General features: G+C 47.3%; 1 protein-coding gene across 2 annotated transcripts in view; it reads left to right on the top strand.

Moving 5' to 3' along the window:
- DOCK8 (dedicator of cytokinesis 8) overlaps nucleotides 1–25,728 on the top strand; it is a 709,540-nt gene that overhangs the window by 569,687 nt on the left and 114,125 nt on the right. For both annotated transcript variants that reach the window (XM_069228642.1, XM_069228651.1), the window contains 2 exons: nucleotides 850–989; nucleotides 7,373–7,555. In XM_069228642.1, the coding sequence (XP_069084743.1) occupies nucleotides 850–989; nucleotides 7,373–7,555 (323 nt within the window). The remainder of the gene's footprint in view (nucleotides 1–849; nucleotides 990–7,372; nucleotides 7,556–25,728) is intronic.

Here is a 25,728-nt window from a genome sequence, read left to right as displayed (position 1 = left end):
GGCTCTGCTAAAGGAAAGACTTGTCCTTGGCTTTTCTTTAGGGTGGGATAGTCATCATTTGTTTTTACCTGCCTAGGACCATCATACAAGGCATGGCAGTCGTGGGCAAGGTAGTTAAACCGTGACCCCAAAACACAAGGAGACACTCCCTGGGCATAGAGATCGGTATTTTCTTGTTTTTCGAAAACAGACTCCCATTTTGGGAATTTGCTTTTAGAAAACAAACTTTGCCCAGTGGGACACAACAATTCAGCAGAATGTTCTCACTTCACTGCACCCGTCGTCCCAGTGATTACATTGAAGGCAGTGAGATCCCTGCCCGCAAAGCAGGCAGGAATCTTATTATAAGACAGTATGTTATCTGCCAGGATAGCTGAGGCTAGAAATTCCGCTTGTTTTGGTGGGCTGGTGGAGCACCGACAAATACTAAATGATTGTCTTGGTCTTTAGAAGTATCCCAAATTTGTCACTTCTGGTTTCGATTGTTAAAATATCTCCTAGTGGGACACACATAATATGAAATGTACTAGGCTGATCGAAATGTTTTTAATGGACAGAGTTGCTTCCAGATGGTCAACAGAGGGCAATCCCAAACCTGAAGGAAAGTTTTAGAATATAAGTGACACACCCCAAATAAGTGAAGCACACCTATTAATATGGGAGGTATGTACATGGAGGCTTGTTGTCTGCAAAGTGCAACGTTTTGTGCTTATCATGGTCAATTTTACTCTGGGAGGTCAAAGGGTCATTGTTAAGTTGCCTTTCTTTGTTGCATAATTCACTCGTTCTCTGCTGCGGAACTCCAATGTCCCTTATTATAAGTCACCATAACAATGCATAATTATATAGTTTCAGATGCAAAGAGTGGAAAAGGGCGCAGTCCAGAGGAGGAGCCAGAATCTCCGATCCCGATTAACCAGAATGTTGCTATGGCGATCGCTGGAAACCAGCTCATCATGAAAACCAACGGAATGTTCCTTTCTTCACTGGTAGGGGGAGATTTTTATAGTATTTTATGCAGAAAGAGTGTGAACGAGTGGGGCCAGCTTTCTTCCCAGGCCGGTATTTTTGTGTGGTAATACCTCACTCTGTGCATACTGTTGCTTTGGGGTGCAGCATTCACCAGGACAGCGTCCCTGCATCTGCGGCATGGAACAGGCGGTGGCGTAGTATTACCCCGTGTTTCTGGCGTGTGAAACCCTGAATGACGTGGCCTTTCTGTGTACGAATTCCACATGGTTTTGCTTGTCAAAAATCACCCAGGAAAAAGACTTCACGGTACTGTAATTATTGGACACCTGGGAATCCCGTTTCAATCGCAAACTCCTGTTTGGGCTTGGATCTGGCTTTCACAAGGGGCATCATTGTCTACCACTGGTATCCGACATTCACAACTTAGTACCAAAAATGAGGATAGACTTGTTTATACTGTGCGAATACGATTGTTTTATTTATACTTCTCGTTCTGTTGACCTCATTCGTATTTCCAACTTGAAATTGTAATATTGTAAGAATAGCTTGATTGAAATGGGTTTTTATCAATGTTACTAGTGCATATATTCATATTATATATGTCTTGTCCACGTTGATCATTATTATATACAGTGATTTGTGACTGTATTCAAACAAACTTCAGTTGTATTGTTACTGCCCTGGCGTGCACTATAGTATATAATACACCCAATCTCATCCTCAAGACATATTCATATATGTACCGTTTTGCCTCACAGACATCAGCCACTTAGGCCCATATTTATGAAAGATGGCGCACAACTGCACTAACGCAGTTGTGCGTCTTTTTTTTTAACGCCATTCCTTAAAGCCATCCGTGCGCCATATCTATGAAATGACGCATGATGGCTCTAAGGTATGGCTAGCGTCACAAAAAAAAGACGCTAGACAATGGGGGATGGCATTAGTTGAAATGGTGTTAGTGAGTCAGAAATGACGTTAGGCTGGTTAGCGCCAAAATTACTGCCGCTAATCAGCCTAAGGTCATTTTTTGAAGCACAAGCAGCCAAAAACATGACTCCTGTCTAAGCATAGACAGGAGTCATGTCCACAACCCCAATGTCCACCACAGGAGACCAGTGTCTCCTGGACAAGCCCTACATACCCAGTGCCAGACAGGGGGCCCCTAGTGGCACACCACACACATACTCAAACACTTACCTGCAACTTACCTGGGATGGGCTCCCTCCTCCTGTAATGTCCCTGTGGTGTGGGTGGTGGTGTTGCTGGGGGTGGGCATCTTTGTGCCCATTCCATGCTGTGTAGCCATGGAAATGGACCTACCTTCACTCTAACGCCTGATCTGACCCAGGCATTAAATAATGGTGCTAAGAAGGCTTAGTGTCATTATTTAGGCCTGCCTCCCACCTGTGCATCGTTTCTGTGCCGGGAGTTAAATATGGCGCTCTGGGGCCAGTGTAATTTTTATGATGGGAATGCCTACCTTGCATCTCACTGGCGCAAGGTGGGTTCCCGCATCCTAGAAATGGCGCTAACTCAAATATTTTGACACTAGACGGGTCTAGCGTAAAAATATAAATATGGAGTTATGTTAGGGCCGCTTTAGTGCCAAAATAAATGGCGCTAAGACGACGCTAAATTTCCATAAATATGGGCCTTAGTTTATCATTGTTTACAAAAAAAGTTATTTTTTAACCAGTTGGCTCGTGTTCTAGGTCACCTTGACCTTTTCTCAGGTATGATGTGTATAGTATGAAGAAGAAAACACAGATCCCATTGGCTTACAACCAGTCTGGAGATATCTGACAGCATTCTTGCGCTATGAAAGCTGCACATGAATGTGTTCTGCTAATCTCTGCATTATAATCTTTATCCCCACGAACATAGAAGTGCAAATTGACAAAATAGCGCTCCTTTCTCTCTAGACACGTGGTTCTCACAAAGATTGCAGCCTTGTACATTTAAGGTTCATAAATAGATCCAAATTAACTTGTACTGTGCATTTAGACTTCATTATGTATGTTCAATATTTTAATCCCCTGCTTTGTATAGTGCCAGATACACGCCCGAGCTGTTGGTCACTATCTAGCAGGGTTAATCACATGAACGTCAATTCACCAAAATGCCAGGGGTAGCGGAGGTGACGTCGTTTAACCTTTACGTTCACTTACACACGAATGCTTACACGTACACACACATGTACACACACAGTCTCCCTTACAAACACACTCTCATCCACAAGCACGCACCTAACATATATATAAAATATGTTTTTCTTAAGTTGTCAGGTAGGGTCATATTCCAGTAAACCGCAATTTATTCTTTATTACACTAATAGTGAATGATAAAACATTATTCACTATTAGTGTAATAAAAAAAAATCTGTATAAAACAAGGAAAGACGAGCTGCCCCTGTGTTACTGGCACTGATTTTAACACCTCTGAGGCCAGGGGTCGCAATAGCAGTGCTAGGGATCGCAGCTGCAACCCCTGCCGACCCCTAAATGACACCCCTGGTTTATCAGTGTGCACGGGTGAGATTGAGATGTTTGTCATCCCCAAGTCACTGCGGGCTCAGAGGTGCCTGCTGTGGATAGTCGGTCAAAGTCCATATTCGTCCGATTAATCTCTTGTGTTCCGAAACATACTCTCTAGCTTGCTTTTCGTCCAACTAATGTGCCATAGCGCCTCATCAGGAACATGTGCTATATAGAATCAATTTCAATACAATGCAAGCTCGAATCGTAAGTCACAAAGGGGGTCATTAATACAGGAAGGAACAGCGTGTACGAGAACCGAATTAGGCCCACTTCTGGTAACTGCACCTTGTCTTTTCACTTTCCACATTCTAACAGGAGCAGCTCGCGGGTTGTGGAAGGGGCGGGCGGCGCATGGGGAGGGGCAGGAGTGAGGGGGGATAATAAACTTTAAAATAAATTAAATTTAAAAAAACACCACTTACCTTTTCTGCGGCGTCCCGCGCCACGCTCCTCTTCCCAGCTGGCTGGCTGCACGTAGGCACAGGCTCCTAGCCTGCCCTGCGGCCAATCCTGTGTCAGGATTGGCTGGGAGCGCCCAGCCTCGGCGCTCCCAGGCAGACTGGGAGCCTGGGCAGGCTCTCTGCATCCCGGCAACTGTGTTGCTGTGCTGCAGAGAGCACACTGCGCATGTATGTTTGGCCGGCCTGAGACGGCCGGCCAGACATACATGCACTCCCCCTCAGTTCACGTCACAGCCTGTGGCCCCTCCCCTTTAAAGAGAAAAAGATCATAAACAAAGTTTATTATCCTTTTCTTTTAAAGGATTTGCAGCTGCTGCTGCTGGCGGGGGGGGCAGCACCTCCCCGCCCTTAAGGAGGAGCCGCCCCTGCATTCTAATAAACATATCAATAACTTAAAGTTTAGATACATTATCAATGCAGAATGGGGCAAAGAATAACTTGCTACCTTAATGTGTTCACATACATCAATCAGTAAGATCTCTGCAAGAGCATGCGTTCATGCTGCGAAAGTTTACTAAAGTCCACCCTCTGCTGGACAGAAATATTATGACAACTAAGCATTATACAAAATTGGGGGTTGCTTTGTTCTATTTATTTGTTTTTTTGAGGTTTTTTTTATTTTATATGGCGCTGACATGGCCCATAAGCATCAAAGCGCTTTACAATAAAGTAGAATGTATCAAACAAAAAAAGAAAATATACATTTACATTAACATTAGAGAGAACATCAGATTAGCCTCCCCATGAGGTAGAGTGCTTCACACGTGTTCATTGTAGAGCACACCAGTCAAAGAAGGTGGTAGAGTACCACAAGACGGACATTAATTGTTCATACTAGTTGAGGTTGGTCGGCACTTGGCAGGAGCGTGAGGTGGTAGGGGCGGGTGAGGTCTGGTGTTATTCAAGGAGAAGAGCTTTGGGAGCTTTTTAAAAAGGTGATGATGTGGTAAGAAGGAGGCTCGGCAGTAGAGTTCCATTATCTTGTGGCGATTCTGGAGAAGGATTGGCTCATGTATCACCTATGATTGAAAGTGGGAGGCTTGAGGAGGCACAATTTAGGGTTTTGTGAGTCTCTGCCCGTGCCTGAGATTTTCAGTTTCTCAGAGTGGTGTAAGGGGATAGAGGAGTGCAGAGCTTTATGAGTGACGCAGGCAGTTTTAAATTGATCTCTCTCTTCAATGAGAAGCCACAGAAGGGCAAGTAGAATAGGGGAGATATGGTTGAATTTCTTTTGTTTTAACCTGAAGCGGGCTACTGCAGCAAGGACTGCTCTGAGAGGACATAGGTGAACTTTGGGAATACCAGAAAGGAGTGCAATTCTGTAGTCAAGTCTGGGGAGCATAAGTGACTTGAAAACAGGTTTAAGGTTGTTCACTGGGATGAGGTTCCTGATTTCCTAAAGAAGCCTTAGGTGGGAGCGGGCACTCTTACCCATAGAAGAGATACTGTTCTAGAAGTTCAGACATCTGTCGAGGGTGCATCCCAGAGACTTGGCATTTTGAATGATGGAAAGGCAGCCGTCCATGTCCAGGAGGCAATCTATCCAGTCTGGATTGGCAAGTTAGCTTTCTCTGGAGAGATGAGAAGAAACTATGGGCCAGATGTATCAATTTTCCCAATAGCGATTACCTAATTGTGATTTTTTGCGAATCGCAATTAGGTAATCGCTATTTTAATGTATGAAACTCAAGAAGTTTCATTTAGCGATTCCCAACGGCTCACAAATTAATCTACCTCATTAATATTCATGAGGTAGGTTGCAATTTGCGACCTATTGTGAATGGCTTAAAGGAAAACAGGATGCGTTTAAAAAAAGAAAAATGAAAAGTTTTCTTTCCATTTTTTAAGAGTAGGCAGTGTTCCGTGGGACCCCTTCCCATTTGCAAATGGGTTACCATCTACTTGAAGTAGGTGGTCAAATGCAAATGTTTTGCGACCGCATTTCGGTCACAAAACATTCCTACATACCTCTGCGATTCGGTATTAGGAAAGGACATGCCCCTTCCTAATACCGAATCGGTATGTAGTCGCAATTCCAATTTGCGATTCGGTAACAACTTACCGAATCGCAAATTGGGATTCATACATAACAAAATGCATTTTTGCGATCACAAACGGCCCGTTGATACATCTGGACCTATGTTTTTGCTGGGCTTAGTTTGAGGTGGTTCTTAGCCATCCAAGTTTGAATTCTATTCAAGGAGTTGGATAAGTGGGTGCAGTCTTCCAGGCATAGCTAGTTATATGTTTTCCATGTTTAATTCGAACCGTAAAATTGCTGTGGAAAAGCAACATATTTTGACTGTTCCAATGTACCGTCACTGTAATAACTTTATAGATGTTAAAGCTGAGCATTTTTGTGATTAGAATGTTTAAACATTGCATCACTCCTGGAAGAGGGTCTCAACCCTTGTTTGAGAGTCTAACACAAGTAAAATTAAGGGGGTCATTCTGACCCCGGCCGGCGGCGGAAGCCGCCGGCCTGGCTGGAACCGCCAGAATACCGCTGCGCGGTCAAAAGACCGCCGCGGGTATTCTGAGTTTCCCGCTGGGCTGGCGGGCGACCGCCAGAAGGCCGCCCGCCAGCCCAGCGGGAAACACCCTTCCATGAGGATGCCGGCTCCGAATGGAGCCGGCGGAGTGGAAGGGGTGCGACGGGTGCAGTTGCACCCGTCGCAATTTCAGTGTCTGCATGGCAGACACTGAAAATCTTTGTGGGGCCCTGTTACGGGGGCCCCACGACACCCCATACCAGCATCCTGTGCCTGGCGGCCAAAACCGCCAGGAACAGGATGGCGGTATGGGGATCGGAATCCCAATGGCGGCGCAGCAAGCTGCGCCGTCATGGAGGATTCCCCAGGGCAGCGGAAAACCGGCGGTACACCGCCGGTTTTCCGTTTCTGACCACGGCTGTACCGCCGCGGTCAGAATGCCCAAGGGAGCACCGCCAGCCTGTTGGCGGTGCTCCCGCGGTCGTTGGCCCTGGCGGATTTTACCGCCAGGGTCAGAATGACCCCCTAAGTCTGTTACCTAGCTGCCGAGCAGAACCCTATAATAGTAATCAACAATGTTGGCTACCGGACTGCTGGGTGGGAATATATCAGAACCTGGGGGAATCAACCCTATTGGGCCCAGTTGTCACTCAGCATGTTCAGTGAGACAGTCAACCTTAATTACCACCATATCATTCTTCCTCAACCATCTCCCAGTTTTCTTGCTTCTTGTTCTGTCATCGAATGGCACTGGTTACTAGAAGTGCTATTTTTTTGTGCTGCTGCCTATGATGTGATACAAAGTGGAGTCTATTCTCAAGACAAAAAGTATGCATGTAATTTTTTTTTCATTATCGTCTTCATTTCAGGTAAACTTTAAATCATTGTTTTTGGTCTCTTTTTTCAGACGCACAAGCAGTACAGTACGCTGAGCCCCGAAACCACTCGCAACTTGCTGATTTCTTTCCTGTGGATCCTGAAAAATGCAGATCAGACTCTAATCCAGAAGTGGATTTCAGATCTGCCATCCACACATCTGAACAGGATCCTGGACCTTTTTCTGATCTGTGTTTCATGCTTCGAGTACCGGGTATGTGGAACCACTGAGTCATTCTTGTATACTTTGTGAAAGAGTAAAGAGGTGACCAGTCGAATATTCCAATTAACATTGTGAGCACAGGACCTTTTTATGCTTGCTTGGTGGGTAACAGGGTAAGACTAGATGCACTAAGCATGGTGTGCTGGAGTACCTGATCCCACATACTCTTTGCTAGTAAAGATGTTGTGGTTTAGCTAAAATGATTAATTCCACGTATCGTGATTGTGCTATTGAGAATAATTTTTACCTGCTACCCGAATGAGTAACAATGCATTACAAGTCAAAGGAGCATTTAGATTGGGATTAGAATTCAGCAATCTCGGGGTTGTGACCAACAAGATGGCAAATCGGTCGCACTGAGTTAGTGCTTCTGGCCTGCAACAACTATCCTTGATAATCCTCCCGATTTAGGCGCGATACTGAGCCCCGACATCCTGGGGCTGATGCCTGCAATACTGAGACACAGTGGAATGGTCCCAATAATGCTCTGAGCACCGCACCTGCTACGGAAGTCAGGCGAGGCACCTGCGGGCCTATGCAGCCAGGCTATGCCGCACTGCCCAGGAGAAGGCCGAGTGCGGAAAGAAGCCGGGGGTGATGAGGCACTGCTGTGCCTGGAGGGACAGCGAATGGCAGCCAGGTGCAAATCAGCTTAGAGGGCCACGATGCACACACAGTGAAGGTCCTTATGAGGCTCAGAGGACTGCCCCTGCCACAGGAATTAGGCAAGTAGGGTGACCACCTGGCACTGAGGCAAATTCTGGACAGGACTGTAAAAAATTCAGGACAAAGGGTCAAAATTCAGGACAAAAATTCAGGACAAAGAGTCAAAATTCAGGACAAAAGTTCAAGAACAAACATCAGTTTTACAGACACACGCAAGAGAGGTCATGCCTCACTATGTTATCAGTGCATTTATTTACTCTTTTTTAACACAGCCCTATTTATTCACTGTGGACCTTTTGTAATTGCCTCCTGGTGTGCTACATTCAGGTGTCACATTACGTCCTTGTTCAGTAGTAAATTAATGCCCTTCACGGCAAGGCCATCACCCCTACCCAAATATACCCGATCTTTCCTGAAGAGAAAGTAACAGCAAAATGTTGATTATGTTTCTGAACATTTCAAAACCCCTGGCAAACAGTTTGGGAAACATTAAGGTAATTAACCTTATGCTAGTTTAAACAAATTGAACAAAAACATCTGGCTTACCCCAACCACCCATGGACTTTCCACCTAATTTTTTTTAAAGAGTAAGGGCAGATGGTGTGGGTGACAGTCTCACACCTAATGACAGGATGTGATGTACCCATAACTTGTCTGTAGTCTCACTGCGCTAGAGTGTATGTTTGGGACTCTACATTTATCTCAGAAATGGGAGCCCGGACTACCAATCAAAGGTAATAAAAGAGTAGGATGAAATCGAGATCAAATGGGAGATCCACGGCAATTAATTCAAAGGGTTGTTGCTAACAACTGGATAAAGAAGAGAAGAACAAGGTGGGACAGTTCCTAAAATCAGACAAGATGCGTCCACCAAGACTATTCAAAGGTATTGGGTACCTGGGGAGTTGTCTCTGCACACAGGAGTGAAACAGAAGGGGCACTGTCAAGTGGTTGAACAAGCAACACCCATCCACCTTGGCAAACTCTTCTGGTGCAATGGTCCGCTGTTAGTGCTTTTAAAGGGTGAGCAGGGGCCAGACCCCTTGCAAGGTTGTGCAAGGCAATTGCCCGCTTAGTCCATGTCTTTATGTGGTTTTGAAATTGAGCAAAAGCCAAACTAGAGATCTGGGTTATCCCTAAGTGTCAAGTACACATAGAATCTTCAAAATATTTGGGATGTAAATTGCACAAACAAAATTTACAAATTTTAAAATTTAATTAGTGTTTCTTTAACATATGGCACTTTTTTCGCCTTCATACACAATTAGATCTCAGATTGAACTGGGAACCAGTTATCTTTTGATACCTAGTGATTAATATCTACAATTCTTACACTGATTTCCAGGATGAAAATCTTGGCAGAGCGAACGGTCCCTCCAAGCCCAGTTTGCTTTTTGGTCTTCTCTTCTGCTTTCTGTAGAGGCCATGTGGCACTAGCGAAGATGGTGTGCTACCCCAATGATAGTATTATTTTGCAAACCTTCCCCTGCTCGTCCTTCATTCCTTCTTCAGACAGGCCACACATCAGATTTGGTCGCTGCGGCGCCATCGGGAGCTCTTTCCACTCTAAAGCTAACTGTGACTGCGGGTGGATTAGATCTTCTGGACTTAGAATGCTTTTATTCAGCTGCAGATGTCCAATGGGTGGTTCACTGGCTTTATGGCCACCTCCCTGCATGAGATGGGGTTTACCAGTAAAGACTTTTAAGGAATGCTTAATGCACTGCTCATTGTTTCCTACTGACCATTCTATGGATCACCATCCGAGGTTATCATGCATGGCTTTCTCTTGCCTTGCCAGAACCTGTAAACTCATTGACACGAAGAAACCCTATGCTCCTGCACTACCTTTGCTAAGCCTTCCCACTCGCACAGGATGGCTGTGCTCAGAGCAACTCCATCAGTGGCATGTTGCAGGTGTATTAAAATTGGGGACTTTGTTTCTGAACAGTGAGCTACTAAATTTCCAAACCCTTGTGGCAGACTACCATCTTCACCCTGGTCAACTCCTTACTTACAACCACCTTAAATAATCATTAAATGCCCTATTTCATGTCTGCTACCTAGCACTAACCCTACAAGAGGTGTGCCAGAAGCTCTGTACCATAGGAAATGGTGGCAAACTGATGGAATGGGTGTACAGACCTATCCTGCAACATGGAAGCCACTCCAGGTCTTCTTGTCATACTACCTGGGTGATTGTGGGGAAAGTCCAGTATTTTAGTCCATATCTTGCAGAGGTTTGGCTACATCAAAGTATCCCACAGCTGTCACTTTAAGTAAATTCATAGTGCTTCCTTGTGAATGCATTCTGCCCGTTGCTTGCCATTGGCCTTGTGATTTGTAACTCACAATTTGTTGCTTTCAATTTACTGGCTTTATTTGTTTTAGGCTATGCAGCTTGAATTTGTCCCTTCCCTTGCCAAAACCTTATTTACAGTATCCTGCCGAGTGCTCCCTTTCTGTAAACAGGCCTGTAAATCTTGTTTTTATCTTATCATATTTGCTGTGCATTCAAACAACAAAGTCAAATGTCAGGCTCTGTCTTCGGTGGGAACTTAGGCCCTCATTCCAACCCTGGCGGTCTCTGACCGCTAGGGCGGAGGGCAGCGGAAGCACGGCCAACAGGCTGGCGGTGCTTCCAGGGCTATTCTGACCGCGGCGGTAAAGCCGCGGTCAGAAAAGGGGAACCCCTGGCCCAGGGAATCCTCCATGGCGGCGCTGCTTGCAGCGCCGCCATGGGGATTCCGACCCCCTTCCCGCCAGCCTATTTCTGGCTGTTTACACCGCCAGAACCAGGATGGCAGGAACAGGTGTTGTGGGGCCCCTGGGGGCCCCTGTACTGCCCATGCCACTGGCATGGGCAGTGCAGGGGCCCCCTAACAGGGCCCCATACAGATTTTCACTGTCTGCTTTGCAGACAGTGAAAATCGCGACGGGTGCCACTGCACCCGTCGCACCCCTGCAACTCCGCCAGCTCCATTCGGAGCCGGCTTCCTCGTTGCAGGGGCTTTCCCGCTGGGCCGGCGGACAGCCTTTTGGCGGTCGCCCGCCGGCCCAGCGGGAAAGCCAGAATGGCATCGCAAGTCTCCTGACCGCGGAGCGGACATTCGGCAGTGACTGCATGGCGGGCGGCGACCGCCACCCGCCGCGGTCAGAATGACCGCCTTAGTGTTTACTTTCCTTTCTCGGACTTCAAAGTGAGAGGATTTATGCGACAATCTTGCTGGATACTGGGGTTAGGAAAGAGTTTTTTCTTTCACATGACCACATTTAAATAGACTTCAGAATATATCAGAATTAGAAGTACAAATCAAGCACATTTTTGTTAATTCTGAACTGTGCTGGAAACAAATACCTTTACATGATTAAAACAAATCATTACATTAGGTGATGCAATTTCCACACATCATCGTCTGTGCACAATATAGTTTGATTTGAAAAACTGTATATCTGTGCAAATGTAATGGTCATTTCAATCAAAAATGTGTTGTCTGTAATGGCAGTGTGTTACCACACCATGCATGCTCCACTCCACTCTGCTCTGCACCACTCCACACCACTGCACCCTACTCTGTATCACTCCACTTTACGCCACTCCATGCCACTGCACTCTTCTCCATTCGGAACCACTCCACATTATGCCACTGCTCTCTATGCTACTTCACACTATGCCTCTCTACTCTACTCTGTACTACTCTACTCTAAGCCACTGCACTTTACGCCTCTCTACACCACTGCGCTCTGCTCGTCTGCACGCCATACCACTCCAGCCTAGGCAACACCAATCTAATCCGCACAACTCCACTCTCTGCCACTCTGCAACGCTGCACTGTACGCCACTGCACTCTAAGCTAATACACTCTATGCTAATGCGCTTTACTCTGTAACACTCAACTTTATGCCCCTGCACTCTACATCAATACACTGTACATCATTCTAATCTACTCTGCACCTCTGCACTCTATGCCATGGCACTCTACTCTACTTTACTCTATGCCATCACACTCTATGCAACTCCACTCTAACCTGCACTTCTCCACTCTAAGCCACCTCACTCTACTGTGAAATAATCTACTTCATGCCACTGCACTCTGTGCCACTGCATTCTATGGCACTGCACTCTACCCTGCACCTCTCCACTCTATGCAACTGCACTGTACTCTGAAACAATCTATTCTACGCCACTGTACTCTATACCACTCTGACCATTGCACTCTAGTTCAATGCACTCTACACCACTGCAAGCTGACACTCTGCAACACTGCTCTGGCCGCCACTATACTCTACACCACTCTGCTCTGTACTACTGCATTTTGCACCAATATACTCTATTCCACTGCATTCTATGCCACTCTTCTCTGCCCAATGCCACTCTATGCAACTGCACTCTACACCAGTGCACTCTAAACAACTGCACTGCAATTTACTCTGCACTACTGTACTCTATGCCACTGTTCTCTGTACCACTCTACACCACTGCACTGACACTCTACTCTGCAACTCTGCACTCTGCACCACTCTACGCCACTGCACTCTAGGCACTATGCTCTACACCACTCTACAATACTCCACTCTGCACCACTCTACACCACTACACTCTATGCCACATGAGTCTACTCTGCACTCTATGACACTGCACCACACTGCATTACTGCACTCTCTGCTGCTCTATTGTATGCCACTCTAATCCACTGCACTCTATGTAACTCTACCCCATGCCACTATATGCCACTGCACTCTGCGCCAATACACTCTAAACAACTGCACTGTACGCCACTGCCCTCTACTCTATACCACTGTACTCTATGCCACTGCTCTGTGCCACTCTACTCCACACAACATCACTGCACTGACACTCTACTCTGCAGTGTTGCACTCTCCACCACCGTACTATACACCAATGTACTATGTACTACTGCATTCTAAGCCACTCTACTCTGCATCACTCCACTCTACAGCACTTTGCCCTACTCTGCACCACTCTACTCCCTGCAATATGAGTCTACTCTGCAATCTATGCCACTGCACCACTCTACACTACTGCTCTCTCTGCGACTCTATTGTATGCCACTCTACTCTACTGCACTCTGTGCCACTCTACTCTGTCCCATGCCACTGCACTCTACGCTAACGCACTCTAAACAACTGCACTGTACCCCACTGCACTGTACTTTGCACCACTGGGCTCTACGCCACTGCTCCTATGCTGCTCTACTCCACTCCACACCACTATGCCACTAGCTTTAAGCCATGCTGAACAGCAGCTACTCTGATGTATACCATGGCTAATGGCTAAAACACATTAGCAAAGCCAATAACTCTTTCGTAGATGAGACCTATTGCTTTGTCAATGTTTGTTAGTACTATGAGGTACCGAAGTACCTGAAAGAACTGTAAAAAATACAATTACATCATAATAAAGGCTGCTACAAAATGTGCAAATACATTTCGGTAAAATAAAAAAAAGTGCTTCTCAAATACAGCTTTGAATAATATACAGTTTATACCTAGTGCTAAAAAAATGTATAACACTACATTAAAACCACACACTCCACAGCTCACCTTGGAACACCATTACAATACCTCTCTGAAAGAAATATCTTTGCCACCAGAAAACTTCAAGTGACTCCTTTTAGTAAAGTCAATGCAGGCTTTCAAGCCCCTTTGTATTTGCAGATTTACCAGTTGCCTACATTTGCATGTCTTTAGGGAAGGAGACTCCCTGGCAAGAAGGCCTTTTCTTATCTGTCTGCCCCTCCCTCCCTCAGAGCACAGGAGACTCCCTGCCTTCCAGTCCAGCTGGGGAGACTGATCTGCCCGTAATTTCGCCCTGCCTCCGTTGTCCTTTAGGTGAAAGGATAAAATTACGGACAAATGCTGTCCGTGAAGACTTTCATCACGACAACGGACAGCAGGTCGAAATTACGGACAGTCCGTGAAATTTACGGACGGGTGGTCACCCTAAGGCAGTGGTCTCCAAACTTCTTAATGCCGCGCCCCCCCCAGTTGAAAAATAAAAATCTATGGGTCCCCCTCAGAATTTTTCACAAATATTTTATAAGGATGGCAATGTTTAAATATGTCCAGACCTATTTAAACATTGCAGTTAGGTGCTGTTATCTTTTTAAAAATGCAATAACATGCTTTTGTTTAAAACAAAGGCCTGTTATCGGTAGAATGCTTCTTTTGTCCAGAGTTTGGCGCCCCCCCTGGGAGCACTTGAGGCCCCCCTAGGGGGGCCCGCCCCACAGTTTGAAGACCTCTGCCCTAAGGCAAGGCACCTGTGTGCCTACGTAAGTAGCCTAGGCTGCACTGCTCAGAAGACCGAGACCGGAAGGCAGCCGGAAGAGACAATGCGCTGTTTAGCTCAGAGGGCCGGCGCCTGGCCGATGGCCGAACATTGGCCTGCAGGCAGTTTGAAGGGCCGAGACAGAGCTGCTTGAGGATACACGAGCTGACATCATAATTCCAGTGCTTAATTTGTGCTTGTTGTTTCCAGTGCTGAGCACCGGCACTTATTTCTGAGGGCCGAGGCTTAGTTTTGTGTCTCAAGCATTTACTGCGAGCAAAAGATGGAGGAAGAGAAAAAAGAAGCGTCACAAAGGGGAAAAACAGGAAGCTGCAAGAGTGAGCTGAAGTGGCGGGCAGTGGCTGTTAATGGATTGAAGAGGCCCGAGGTGGCTTCAGAATTACTCTGCCTCAGTATTATGTGCTCGCACTTTCAATTGAGGCAGCCGCGTGTTTAAGAGGAGAGCTTTTAGCACCGGCACCTTTTTATTTTCAAATTAAGCACTGGGTGGCCCGCTCCGTGGTTCGATGCAGCAGCTGCCGGCAAACAGTGAGGTGGCGACTACAGGTAAGCCCGGTCTGGGCTTGGCAGATAATTCTCCCTTGCAGGAGGTACAGTGAGGGGGGAAGCAGAGGCCTCTCATCTTGGATAGGAAGAAAGCAGTGTGGCTATGGACTTTACAGCCTGGAAGGCCAGCTGAAATAGACTGGTGTCCAGGCCCCAATTGACCAGGTGCTGTGTGGCCCTGTGGCTGCTGCAGGGCCCCGGGCTTTGGACCAACTAATAGTATACCTCAGCGCTTCTGACATGGAGGTCATTCTGTCCTTTTTGCATACAGTTTGATGATTGTAGGAACTGTAGATTTGCGGTGTGAGTCGTCACAACTCCGGCATTGTTATATTGCTTGACTGTAGGTGAGACACTACTTTTGCGACCACATGATGGTTTGCAATAAGAAATCGCACACAACCCAGCAGACCACAATGGATCAATACGCATCCTCTGGTTCAGCGGGGTCCCTCTGACGGCAGACACTGATGACCTGCAGGCCCCACAGGGTCCCACTGGTGCCCAAAACCTGATGGCTATTGAGGCCTACTGTGCAAAGACAAAAAGTAAAATTGATGCAATGGCACACAACATGAACCTCTTAAGAGCAGACATCCGGAAAGTAACGGAGCGCTCCATTGAGACTGAACAGCAAGTCAGTGCGCTGCAAGAGGAAATAAAGACCCCGAATGCCAGTGTCTTGATTCCGGAGATGCAGACACAGAAATTGGAGCTACGGGCAGAGGACGCGGAAGGCGAATCCCTTAGATTCAACCTGCGTTTTGTTGGTTTCCCATAAAAGCTTAGGGATCTAATCCCGAACTGTACCTGCAAAAATGTATTTGAGAGCAACTTTCAGACATTGGCCTTTCCCCAATCTTCATAGTGGAAAGATCCCACAGATTGCTGGCACCTGCGCCTCCTCCTAGGGGCACCCCTAGGACCATCGTAGCCAAGATACTAAATTACAGAGACCATGATGCTATGTTACAGGGGGTCCGCAGAGGAGGTGATCCCTCCTTTGAGAACCACATAATCTGCATATTTCCAGACTATACTAGATCTGTACAGCAACAACGACAATCATTTACTGGAGTTAAACTGAAGCTGAGGGCCCAGTGCTTAATTTGTGCTTGTTGTTTCCGGTGCTGAGCACCAGCACTTATTCTTCTGCCCCAAGCATTTGCTGCGAGCAAAAGACACATATGGGAAAGACGGAGGAAGAGAAAAACAAAAAAGCATCACAATGTGAGAAAGCAGAAAGCTGCAAAAGTGAGCTGAAGGGACAGGGAGTGGCTGTAAATGGATTAATTCTTCAGGATTACGCTGCCTCAGTATTCCATGTACCCACATTAAATTGCAGCAGCCGCGTGTTTAAGAGGAGGGCTTTGAGCACCGACATGTTTTTATTTACAAATTAAGCACTGTGAGGGCCATGTGTCTTCACTATATGCTATTGCACCCAGCTAAATTGAAAGTCTTGCACAATGGCCACACGCAGTTTTCACTGCACCGGAGGATGTGTGGGACTGGTTGGAGATCCGAGGGGATGGCCGGATTGAGTCAGGAAGACAAAGCGAGACTATGGGTGGAGTCAGAGACACCCGGAAAACAACTACAAAAAACAGGAGGCGAAGCAGACGGAGACAAAGGTGTGGATCCGGGTCTCGGGTGGCGATCCGGCAAGACGGCACATTGGAACTAGACAGTGGAGGCAGGAGCGCGAGCAAGCCAGGACCCTAGTGAAATCAGCGACATCTCCTGAATCGGCTGGCACCAGCTTGGAACAGCTGGCAGACCCCCCCCACCTATGGACTCTAAACAGTTGGAAACCGGACAGTGAAGACTGTAGATAAAAACCCTCTTATCAATTTTGTATCCTCCATCAGTGATAATTGTAACATATGTTGATTCACTAGAACACCCATTGTTTGTTGAACTGAGATATGAGTGCTTTTTTAGATCTCCACAGTATGTGTGTCCTGCGATACACTAGATGCACCCGGGAACAAAGTGGGTGCCAGGGCTTGGTCTCCTGGGAGGGTTCCTATAGCGGGCGGAGTACGATACATATATCAGATTTGCTGTCACTTCCCCTTCATATCACTACCTTGGTGTGATTGAATCCCACTCACCCTTGTGTGGTGCGAGGTGTGGACTGTGTGGGTGTGAGTGAATGGGAGCCTGTAATGTTGTCTGTATATCTGGGGGCAAATGGTAGGGACACCATAGTGTCCTCCTGGAGCCTGGACCAGCAGTAGATGACCTGAACCCAGGTCTGCCCTTGGGAGATAAAGTAGACCGTAGGGTAGATGTGACATATGACTCAATTCTGCAGTTTTTTTAATAGCCCAATGGACCAGTTAGTTTCCGGGCAACTGAGGAGACACGAGTTGTGATTTGATGTGTCTACCCGGGGAGGGAGGGGAGAGTTGGATAATGTATGCATTGTTTTGTTTATGATGACGATGGTGGTGAATGGGGTGGTGGAGGGAGTGGGAGATGAGGTGGGCTGAATGAGACATGGATAACCACACTGCTTGAGCCGGATGGGCGACTTCACTCAACTTCTCATGAGGAATGTGAGAGGACTGGTTACTTTTATAAAACACTACTGAACACACATACATTTGAGACGCACTGATAGCCACATAATCATGCTCCAGGAGACACATTTAATTGAGGGTTAAGCACAGAAGTTATAGTGAAAATGGAGGGGACAGTTATACTCCTCAACTTACTCCTCACATCATAGGGGGGTTTCCATGTGGGTGGCACTGGTTTACAGACCGGACTTTGAGGTGAGATATATGCTGGTACACGATAGACTGGATGGGATCAAATTGTGCCTTATCAATATCTACACTCCTAATGCAGATGAAGGACTTTTCCTGGCCCCAGAGACTGAACTCCTCCATTACGTGGATATGCCTCTTATCTGGGGGGCAACTTTAACTGTGTGCTGGATCATCACCGCAACGTGTGGGCACTAAACCAGCCATGTCGGCCAGTCTGTTGGAGGCCATGCACAGACTACAATGTGTGGATAAATGGAGGGAAATACACTCTACAGCAACAGAGTTTTCCTATTATTCTTCCTCTAACCATGTCCACAGCAGGCTAGATCAATTCCTCATTACCACTGGAGGGGCATTGAATGTCAGGGGAGCATGCCTGTCAGGTTCCTCTTTGAACATGTCCCTCTACTTCTACAATGTGATGTGGCAGGCATCCCCCACGGATCCCACTGTGGAGTCTCTGGCTGGAATCACTGGGAGACCCTTAGGTGGATATGCATCAGGCCATACAGGGTTATTTTGAGGCCTAATGGAACACCACTGCAAACCGGGGTACAGAATGGGGTGCTGGTAAGGTGGTGCTCCCTAGGAGCATGCCTGGGTTCAATCTGTGGCTTCAGGAGGAAACTTGAGAGGGACCTGCAGCAGGGAGAGGCCCTACTCACTCAGCTGCAGCAGGGAGAGGAAGAAGACTTGGAGGTCCTCGCAGCCACACATAGACGGGTAGCAAAGATATGGGATAGGCTGGACCGACATGTGAGGCGCAACTGTAGACAAAGACTTCATAGAGAAGGTGACCATTCAGGCTGCATGCTGGCCTGGCTGTTGCAGCGGGAAAGCCCCCCCCATGATACTCTCCTTAACGAAAGCAGATGGACAAGTAGTGGTCGGCCAATCTGCAATTAACTGCGTGCTGAGAGATTATCTAGCGGAGGCCTACAAGGCCCCTCCTGGAAAGGCCATAGGATACGATAGAGTTCTTAAAAGGCATTGCCATCCCATATCTGACTGCGGCAAACAGAGAGGTCTTCGAGGGATATATTCAGCTGGAGAAACTGAGAGTAGCCCTCCGAGATATGGCAAGAGGGAAGTCCCTGGCCCTGATGGCCCCCTGGTTGAGTTCTATCAGATGTACTTGGCTGAACTCCTGCCCAAACTCCTGGAAAACTTCCAGGAGACTGTATCGATAGGATCCCCCCCAGACCACATGAGGGAGGCCCCTCCTGCCTGGCAAAGACCCAGATGACCCAGTGTCTTATAGACCACTATCTATGTTAAATGTAGATGTCAAGTTATTGGCAAAGGTCTTGGCCACACAACTGTGCTGAGTGGCTCCCGTTTGGTACACACTGACCAGTGTGGTTTTATTCCGGTCAGGAGTACACTCATGAACCTCAGGAGGCTCTCACATGTTATGCATGCCACTTGAGACTCGGAGGTGGAGGCTGCTGTGGTAGCTTTAGACATCAAAAAAGCCTTTGATACCCTGTCCTGGGCCTACCTTTGGGAGGTGCTGAAGTGCATGGGGTTCGGTCCGCAACACATGGCATAGGTTCACTTTGTGTACACAGCGCCCAGGGAACGTGTGCGTATGGGGCAAGTGGTTTCTGAGGTCTTCTACATTGAGCGGGGTACCTGTCTGGGTTGCCCATTGTCACCGTTCCTCTTTGCTCTGGCCATGGAGCCCCTGGCAAGATACTTGTAGGAGAAACTTAGCGACAAGGGGATAATGGTGGGAGACACTTTGCATGTAGTATGTATGTATGCAGACGACACTCTTCTTTATGTGATGGACCTGATCTGCACAGTCCTGAGGCTGCTACAACTTATGTCAAATTTTGGGTAGGTATCAGGTCTCCGGGTAAACCACCATAAAACAGTGTTGTTCCCGTTGGCGGCATTGGCCTTGTGTACGGAGCCTACCCTTCAAGAGGTAGAACTCCCCTGCCATTTTCGATATCTGGGCATCGAAGTCACCCAGGATGACCATGTCCACTACAACTTGAACATTGGCACCACGTTGAGGGACCTTACTCGTTCCATAGACTTTTGAAGGACCTGGCTGCTGTTGATCACGGGACAAGAGGCATTGAGCAAAATGGTTCTATTCGTAAGATGCTTATACATAATGAAGAATTCCTTTTACATGCTGCCAACGTCTGTATTTTGGAAACTAAATGGACTCCTGGTGTCGCTGGTCTGGGCAGGCAAGTGCAGCAGGGTTCAACTGGAGACTCTGAGGTTGGACTAGGAGCAAGGGGGACTGGAACAAACAGACCTCCAAATGTATTACTTTGTGGGATTACTTCAGTACTCCACACTCTGGTGTGAGGAACTAACCAACTAGAGAAAAAGTTACTCGAGGTCTCATTTCCTTTAACTGATCTCCCAAAACTCCTGATGGGTGGACATAGGGTTACGTAGAACACACCGTTTAGAGTGGCACAGTTGACCTCGATCTGGGAAAGGGCAGTAACATAAGTGCTTAAACGTGCACCATACATGAAAATGCTCCCACTCTGGTGGCTTAAGTCCTTTTTATGCCTACAAAACTCTATGAACTTGATGCCCTGGATTGAGAGAAACTGTAGAACTGCTGGAGACTTACATCTAAATGGCACATTTATTACTCTGGCAGAGGCAGGCAAACTATTCAGTATTGGTCCTGGACAGTTCTTACAGTATGCGGCAATGTCACGCACAGCCTGTGATATAGTGACCGGATATCCGGCCGAACCGGTGGACTCTCATGTACTGTGAACACTAAAGGGTCTGGTTTCCCGAATTTATGTGGGCCTGAAAGGTGGTAGGCAGATTAACAAGGCAAAGTTGCATCTTAATTGGGATGCAGACCTAGACATTCCTTTGACGGATGCGGAATGGCACAGCGTTAGGGCACATGTACGGGAGATTGCAAATAAAGTTAGTTTTAAACTCACGCAATTTTAGTACCTTCACAGAGCGTATTTGACTCCTCGACGACTGGGCCGCATGTACCCCACCCGCACGGCTGATTGTATGCATTACGGAGTATCTCTGGCTGTATTTTCCCATGTTACGTGGGACTGTGGGGGGTTGCGGTCGTATTGGACGAAGGTCAGCTCCTCAGTCACCTGGCTTACTGGAGTCAACTTGGACCTGTCCACCAAACACTGCCTACTGTGCCCCCCACCCTCCCCACGGAGGTACGTAAGATCGTTTTTTATATTTGCTGTACCAGCCCTAGCTAGAAACCCGATATAGCCATCCACTAGGCTCGGGCAGCACCCAAGGCTCATGCACAATGGCAAAAAGACTTATTGGAATCAGTCATTGCAGAGGAAGTGCGACTCTGTGGAATCTATACAGATGATCATGAGGAGATAGATCTGGGCATATGGGATGAGATGGTTGATCGTATAAGTGGGGATCACAGCGGTGAGATGGATGAATCTGTTGCAGTTCTCTCCTATGACTCATCTGGCTCCCAACCCCCCACACCCTTCTCCAGCAATCTCCAACATCCTTGGCTTTGTGACTTGCTATATTCTGCAATGTGTAGTTCCTGTTAAGTCTTTATATCTGCGTTTTAATTTAGACATAGGCATGAAATATAGGCCACTTGGCATACCACTGATAAAGGTGACTCAAGGAAACACACAAATTCATCCCAGTGTTTTTCAAATGGAACCTGTTGTTTTGTATGTCATGAGGCACACTGGGCAGTGCACATGCAGTGTATGCTAGAATATAATGCGAACAGCTCTGTGGCTAAATCCGATGTCAAGTTTCAGTGTATGGCTGTGTTGGTGAGTTGGTCTCTGTCCGTACCTCGCTTTCCTCATCCTTTGTTCTACCTAGTAGCACAACAATGGCTGCAGCAGCAGAGATAGGCAGTTCAGCTGCTGCAGCAGACAGGACCACCGCACACACACCCTGCCTAGCAGCCTTAGAAAGGTGGATAATCGCCTTCCAAGAGGGCACTTTGATTGTTTGGTCTAAACTGGAAAGTTGGGAGAGCCCAAAGGCTGCTAGAACTGATCACAATGTTTTTTCCAAATGAATACATTTTGCAAGAACTATTTTGGTAGCGGGCTTCGTGGTGAGATGGAAATACATCCCTGGCTTAGTGAAAGAGGAGGGGTTAGGAAAGCGTGGCACAGATATGTAGCAATAACCTGGAATTCACTAGGACTTTCTGATTGAGGAGGACCTACAGGAAGCCCAAAGTACGATGTAAAGATGCAAAAGGGGTGAAAATAGGGAAGACAAAAGTAAAACAGAGCCACAGCTGAATCTACTCAAAGGCTGTCCATGCTTCTGTGAAGAGATTAAATGGAAAAGAGGACGGAAACAACAGAGGAAACAAAGGTGTGTGGTAGTCACACTTGCCAAACCTGGCCCGCTTAGAGGTTCCCAGAGTGGTCATCAAACAATCAAAATTTAGTAAGTGGCAGCATAAACATGTGGGACATTCATGCATTACCAATGAATACCACTTGCTCCAGATGGGGCTTGTGTCAGGTGGTTAACATAAGAGGCAAAAGATGTAGCATAGAAGCTTTTGGCAGACCTCATTGGTGTAAGTCACTCTTCTCCAAAATAGAGGACAGGATGGGCGAATATGAGGGTACAAGATACAGACTCGTGACTATTATCTAACAACATAGGGGCAAGGCCTGATGCAATCAAATGGAAAAAAGAAGGGAATAGGAACAATACAAAGAGGTAGGCCGATAACCAGTGATTGATTTATAAAAGTGTAAGTGCCAGGGCCCAAAGATTTTCTCAGAAGCCCCCTGCTAAATGCCAAGGCTGTCTAGCCTTCATTCCACCTTATGTTTCTTTCACCAGCCACCATGCACTCCCTGCCCAGTATCTCACTCTTGCAAGTTCTTTTTCATCCATCCTTTCTCTCCTTGTCACTAATTTTCTGCCATTCTTTTCCTCTGTCTTCCCCTCTTTTCTGCCTTTTTCTTTTTTGCTCTGTGTCAAAGGCTGATGATAAAAAGCAGTAAGTGCCAGTCTCCAAAAATTAGTGCCAATGGGCCCCACCAGTAACTGCTGGCTGAAATTAAGCCCTTCAGATGACCCATTTTGGCATCACAACAATGGTGAAAAGGGAAAGAAAGCAAAAGGTAAAACTTGCTGGTGACTAATATATGTGCAGGGTAATAGGAAAGGCAACCACGTTTTAGAAGGTCAGAATAAGAAGAGCAGCGTTCACCACCCCAGTCTCAAGAATTCCATGCAAAATGTCACCATGTAATTCTAGATTCATCAAGGCATGCCATTCCTAGGGATATACCTGCATCTAATTGCAGGAATTGTATGCAGAGTTTATGGTGGGTGATTGGCCGCACTAAATTCGTCACCACTTGAAATGAGGCCAATGGAGGCAGTTTTGGAAGCCAAGACAGGCAAGGCCAATGATGAAGCTGCAAATAACATCAGTTTGGTTAACTATATAGGGTACACTCCCTCGAATGGGGGACTACATGGCTGATGCAGTGTACAGTCATACAGCATCGTAGAGATCACTCTCAGATGATGCTATGTAATATACGCTTGAATTGGGAGTGGAAGTGTGAGCACATAAACCAGTCTAGGGAAGAAATAGGCCACCAGTGAAATAGCAGCAGCAAGATAAACAACGATTTGCAATGCAATGGGTCTCACATTTGTTCTAGTTAGAGCTAATAGCGTTGTAAATTCCTAACTGGACATTTCTTCCCACATAAGTTGAAAATGAAAAGTAAAACAGTTGACATAAGCGAGGCAATTCAAAGCGTCGTGGCCGCCATGAGCATGAGCACAAAGGAGAGACACAAAAAGAAAAAGAAGCTCGCTCGCAGTCAAATATATCAACAATCATGCAATTATCCATGTAACAGGGGCAGTCTGCAAAGCTGTAACAAAACCGCCCCAAGGATGGACAAATGTAAAGCATTTACCAATGATGATAAAGGATTTTTGAAAGGCAAGTCCAGGAACGAGTGAAAGTGATGGGCATGCAGTGGGCGTGGTTAAAAGGCCAAAATATTTACAACAGGTCAAAGCGATTGCGCGCTCGACCTAAAAAGGGAGAAGGATGGTGCCTGTGGCAAGAGGGCAGTCTAGTCGCTCCTACCAGAGCTTCTGTTGGCCATAAACAAAATCCTGTACAATCATACCTCATCTGGAGCCTGAATCCCCCTAAAAATGCACTGTGAGGTGACCTGGAGAGGGGTACTTCTGCTGGGTGAGAGCTGCAGTGGACAAGTTGCTGACATCGCCATGGTGTGCTGCAGCCTTTGTTGTGTGGCCTGCAGCCTGCTCAACGTCACAATGGTGAGTGGGAGAAGCATTTTGACGAGAACAAACAGCATACGAGGCCAGGACTGGTAATCATGGGGCAGCGGCTCCACAATGGACCATACTGGCCTGATGGTCATGTCAGGTGGGGGGAGCCTCGGCGGTGTGCAAAAATGTGCTGGCTTGCCATACACATGTGCAGGGGGAGCGGTTGTCTGCCTGGTTCCCACGCATCTCTGGGCAGGCTAGAAGCTCTGGAGCACATCCCAACCATCAAAAGGGGACTTGCACTAAGTGGCTGTGGGCGTACGTGACACCCCCGCCTGGAGAATGAGGTGGTGAAACTGTGCCGTGCTGGACTCAGGAATCCTGAGGTGCAGATGAAGGCCCGAGGTGGGCTGTGAGGTGCAGTGTAGCCTGGAGCAGGGCCCGCTACAAACCTGTGCCTGCAACTGGGGGTCTCACATGATTGCATGCTCAAGGCAGGCAAGGACCTAGAGAATGTGCACTGCAGGGCCCTAGGGACTAATAACTGATGGAGAGATGGATGAGCCTGATAGGAGGTGGAGGAGTGTGCCCCTCTCCAACAAAATGTTAGCCCACCAGTGGTACATGCGGGGGGCCCCAACCCTCCCAGATAGAGACGTGCGCTCTAACCATGGTGATTGGGGTCCATTTTTAGACAGCTTCCGAGTCCCCAGATGGGACCCCCGGAAATCTGCCCTGAGGACTTGTGGCATCAGACGCAGGGGTGTGCAGGTGAGCAGGACTGGTAGGGTCCGAAGATGCAGTGTGGAAGAGCGACCAGCTGCGGCGAGTTAGCTGCACGAATACGAGGCCGTGGCAGGCATATGCAGGACAATACATTGGCTGGTATCCCAGCTGGGGACCCCCGAGGTCAGGCGTGGTGACCTGGAGGTGCAGGACCCTGCTAGTACTGGGTGCACTGCTATAAGCATGGGAAGCTGCATGTGTGTTGTGCTGCATGAGTAGTGTGTCCCATCAGAGCTAGAGGAAGCTACTGGTTGCGAAGCTGCGAGGGGCCTGAGGGTTGCGTGAGACACGGAGGGCAGGGACACACATTGCAGGAGAGTTAGCCTGCACCCCCATAACTCCCCAGGTGGCTCTACAACCTGCACTTGGACTGTGTGGAGGAGGTCCCTTTCGGAATTTATTGCGACGGTGAATGGAGGGAGTTGGACCCTGCATTGGGGAGGTGGCCTGTTAATAAACGGGTGTCCACATCACAGATTTGAACAGAGTGGCTGGCGCCAAACTAAGTCACTATGGTGAAGGACAAGGCAACAGGACTAATCCAGGCTAATAAAATAGTTAATTATACACAGGCTGTCACGCTGGCTGGGAGGCCTGCAACCTGTCACTGTCAGACTTAATGGAGACCATTAAGGGTTCCCGGACAGAGTTGGCCACTAAGATATATTTGGTGCCATCAATGCTAACCTCCTTAGAGTGGATCTCCATAATATCACATACGCCACAGAAGGAAATGTAGGATAACTACAGTGGGAAGTCGCCACCCTGCAGGAAACTGTGTCCTCCTTGCAGAAGTTATCTGATAGAGACAT

Source organism: Pleurodeles waltl, chromosome 1_1, assembly GCF_031143425.1.
Source record: "Pleurodeles waltl isolate 20211129_DDA chromosome 1_1, aPleWal1.hap1.20221129, whole genome shotgun sequence".
Taxonomy (NCBI): domain Eukaryota; kingdom Metazoa; phylum Chordata; class Amphibia; order Caudata; family Salamandridae; genus Pleurodeles; species Pleurodeles waltl.
Note: the sequence above shows the minus strand (reverse complement) of the source record. Positions and strands in the feature narration are given on the sequence as shown.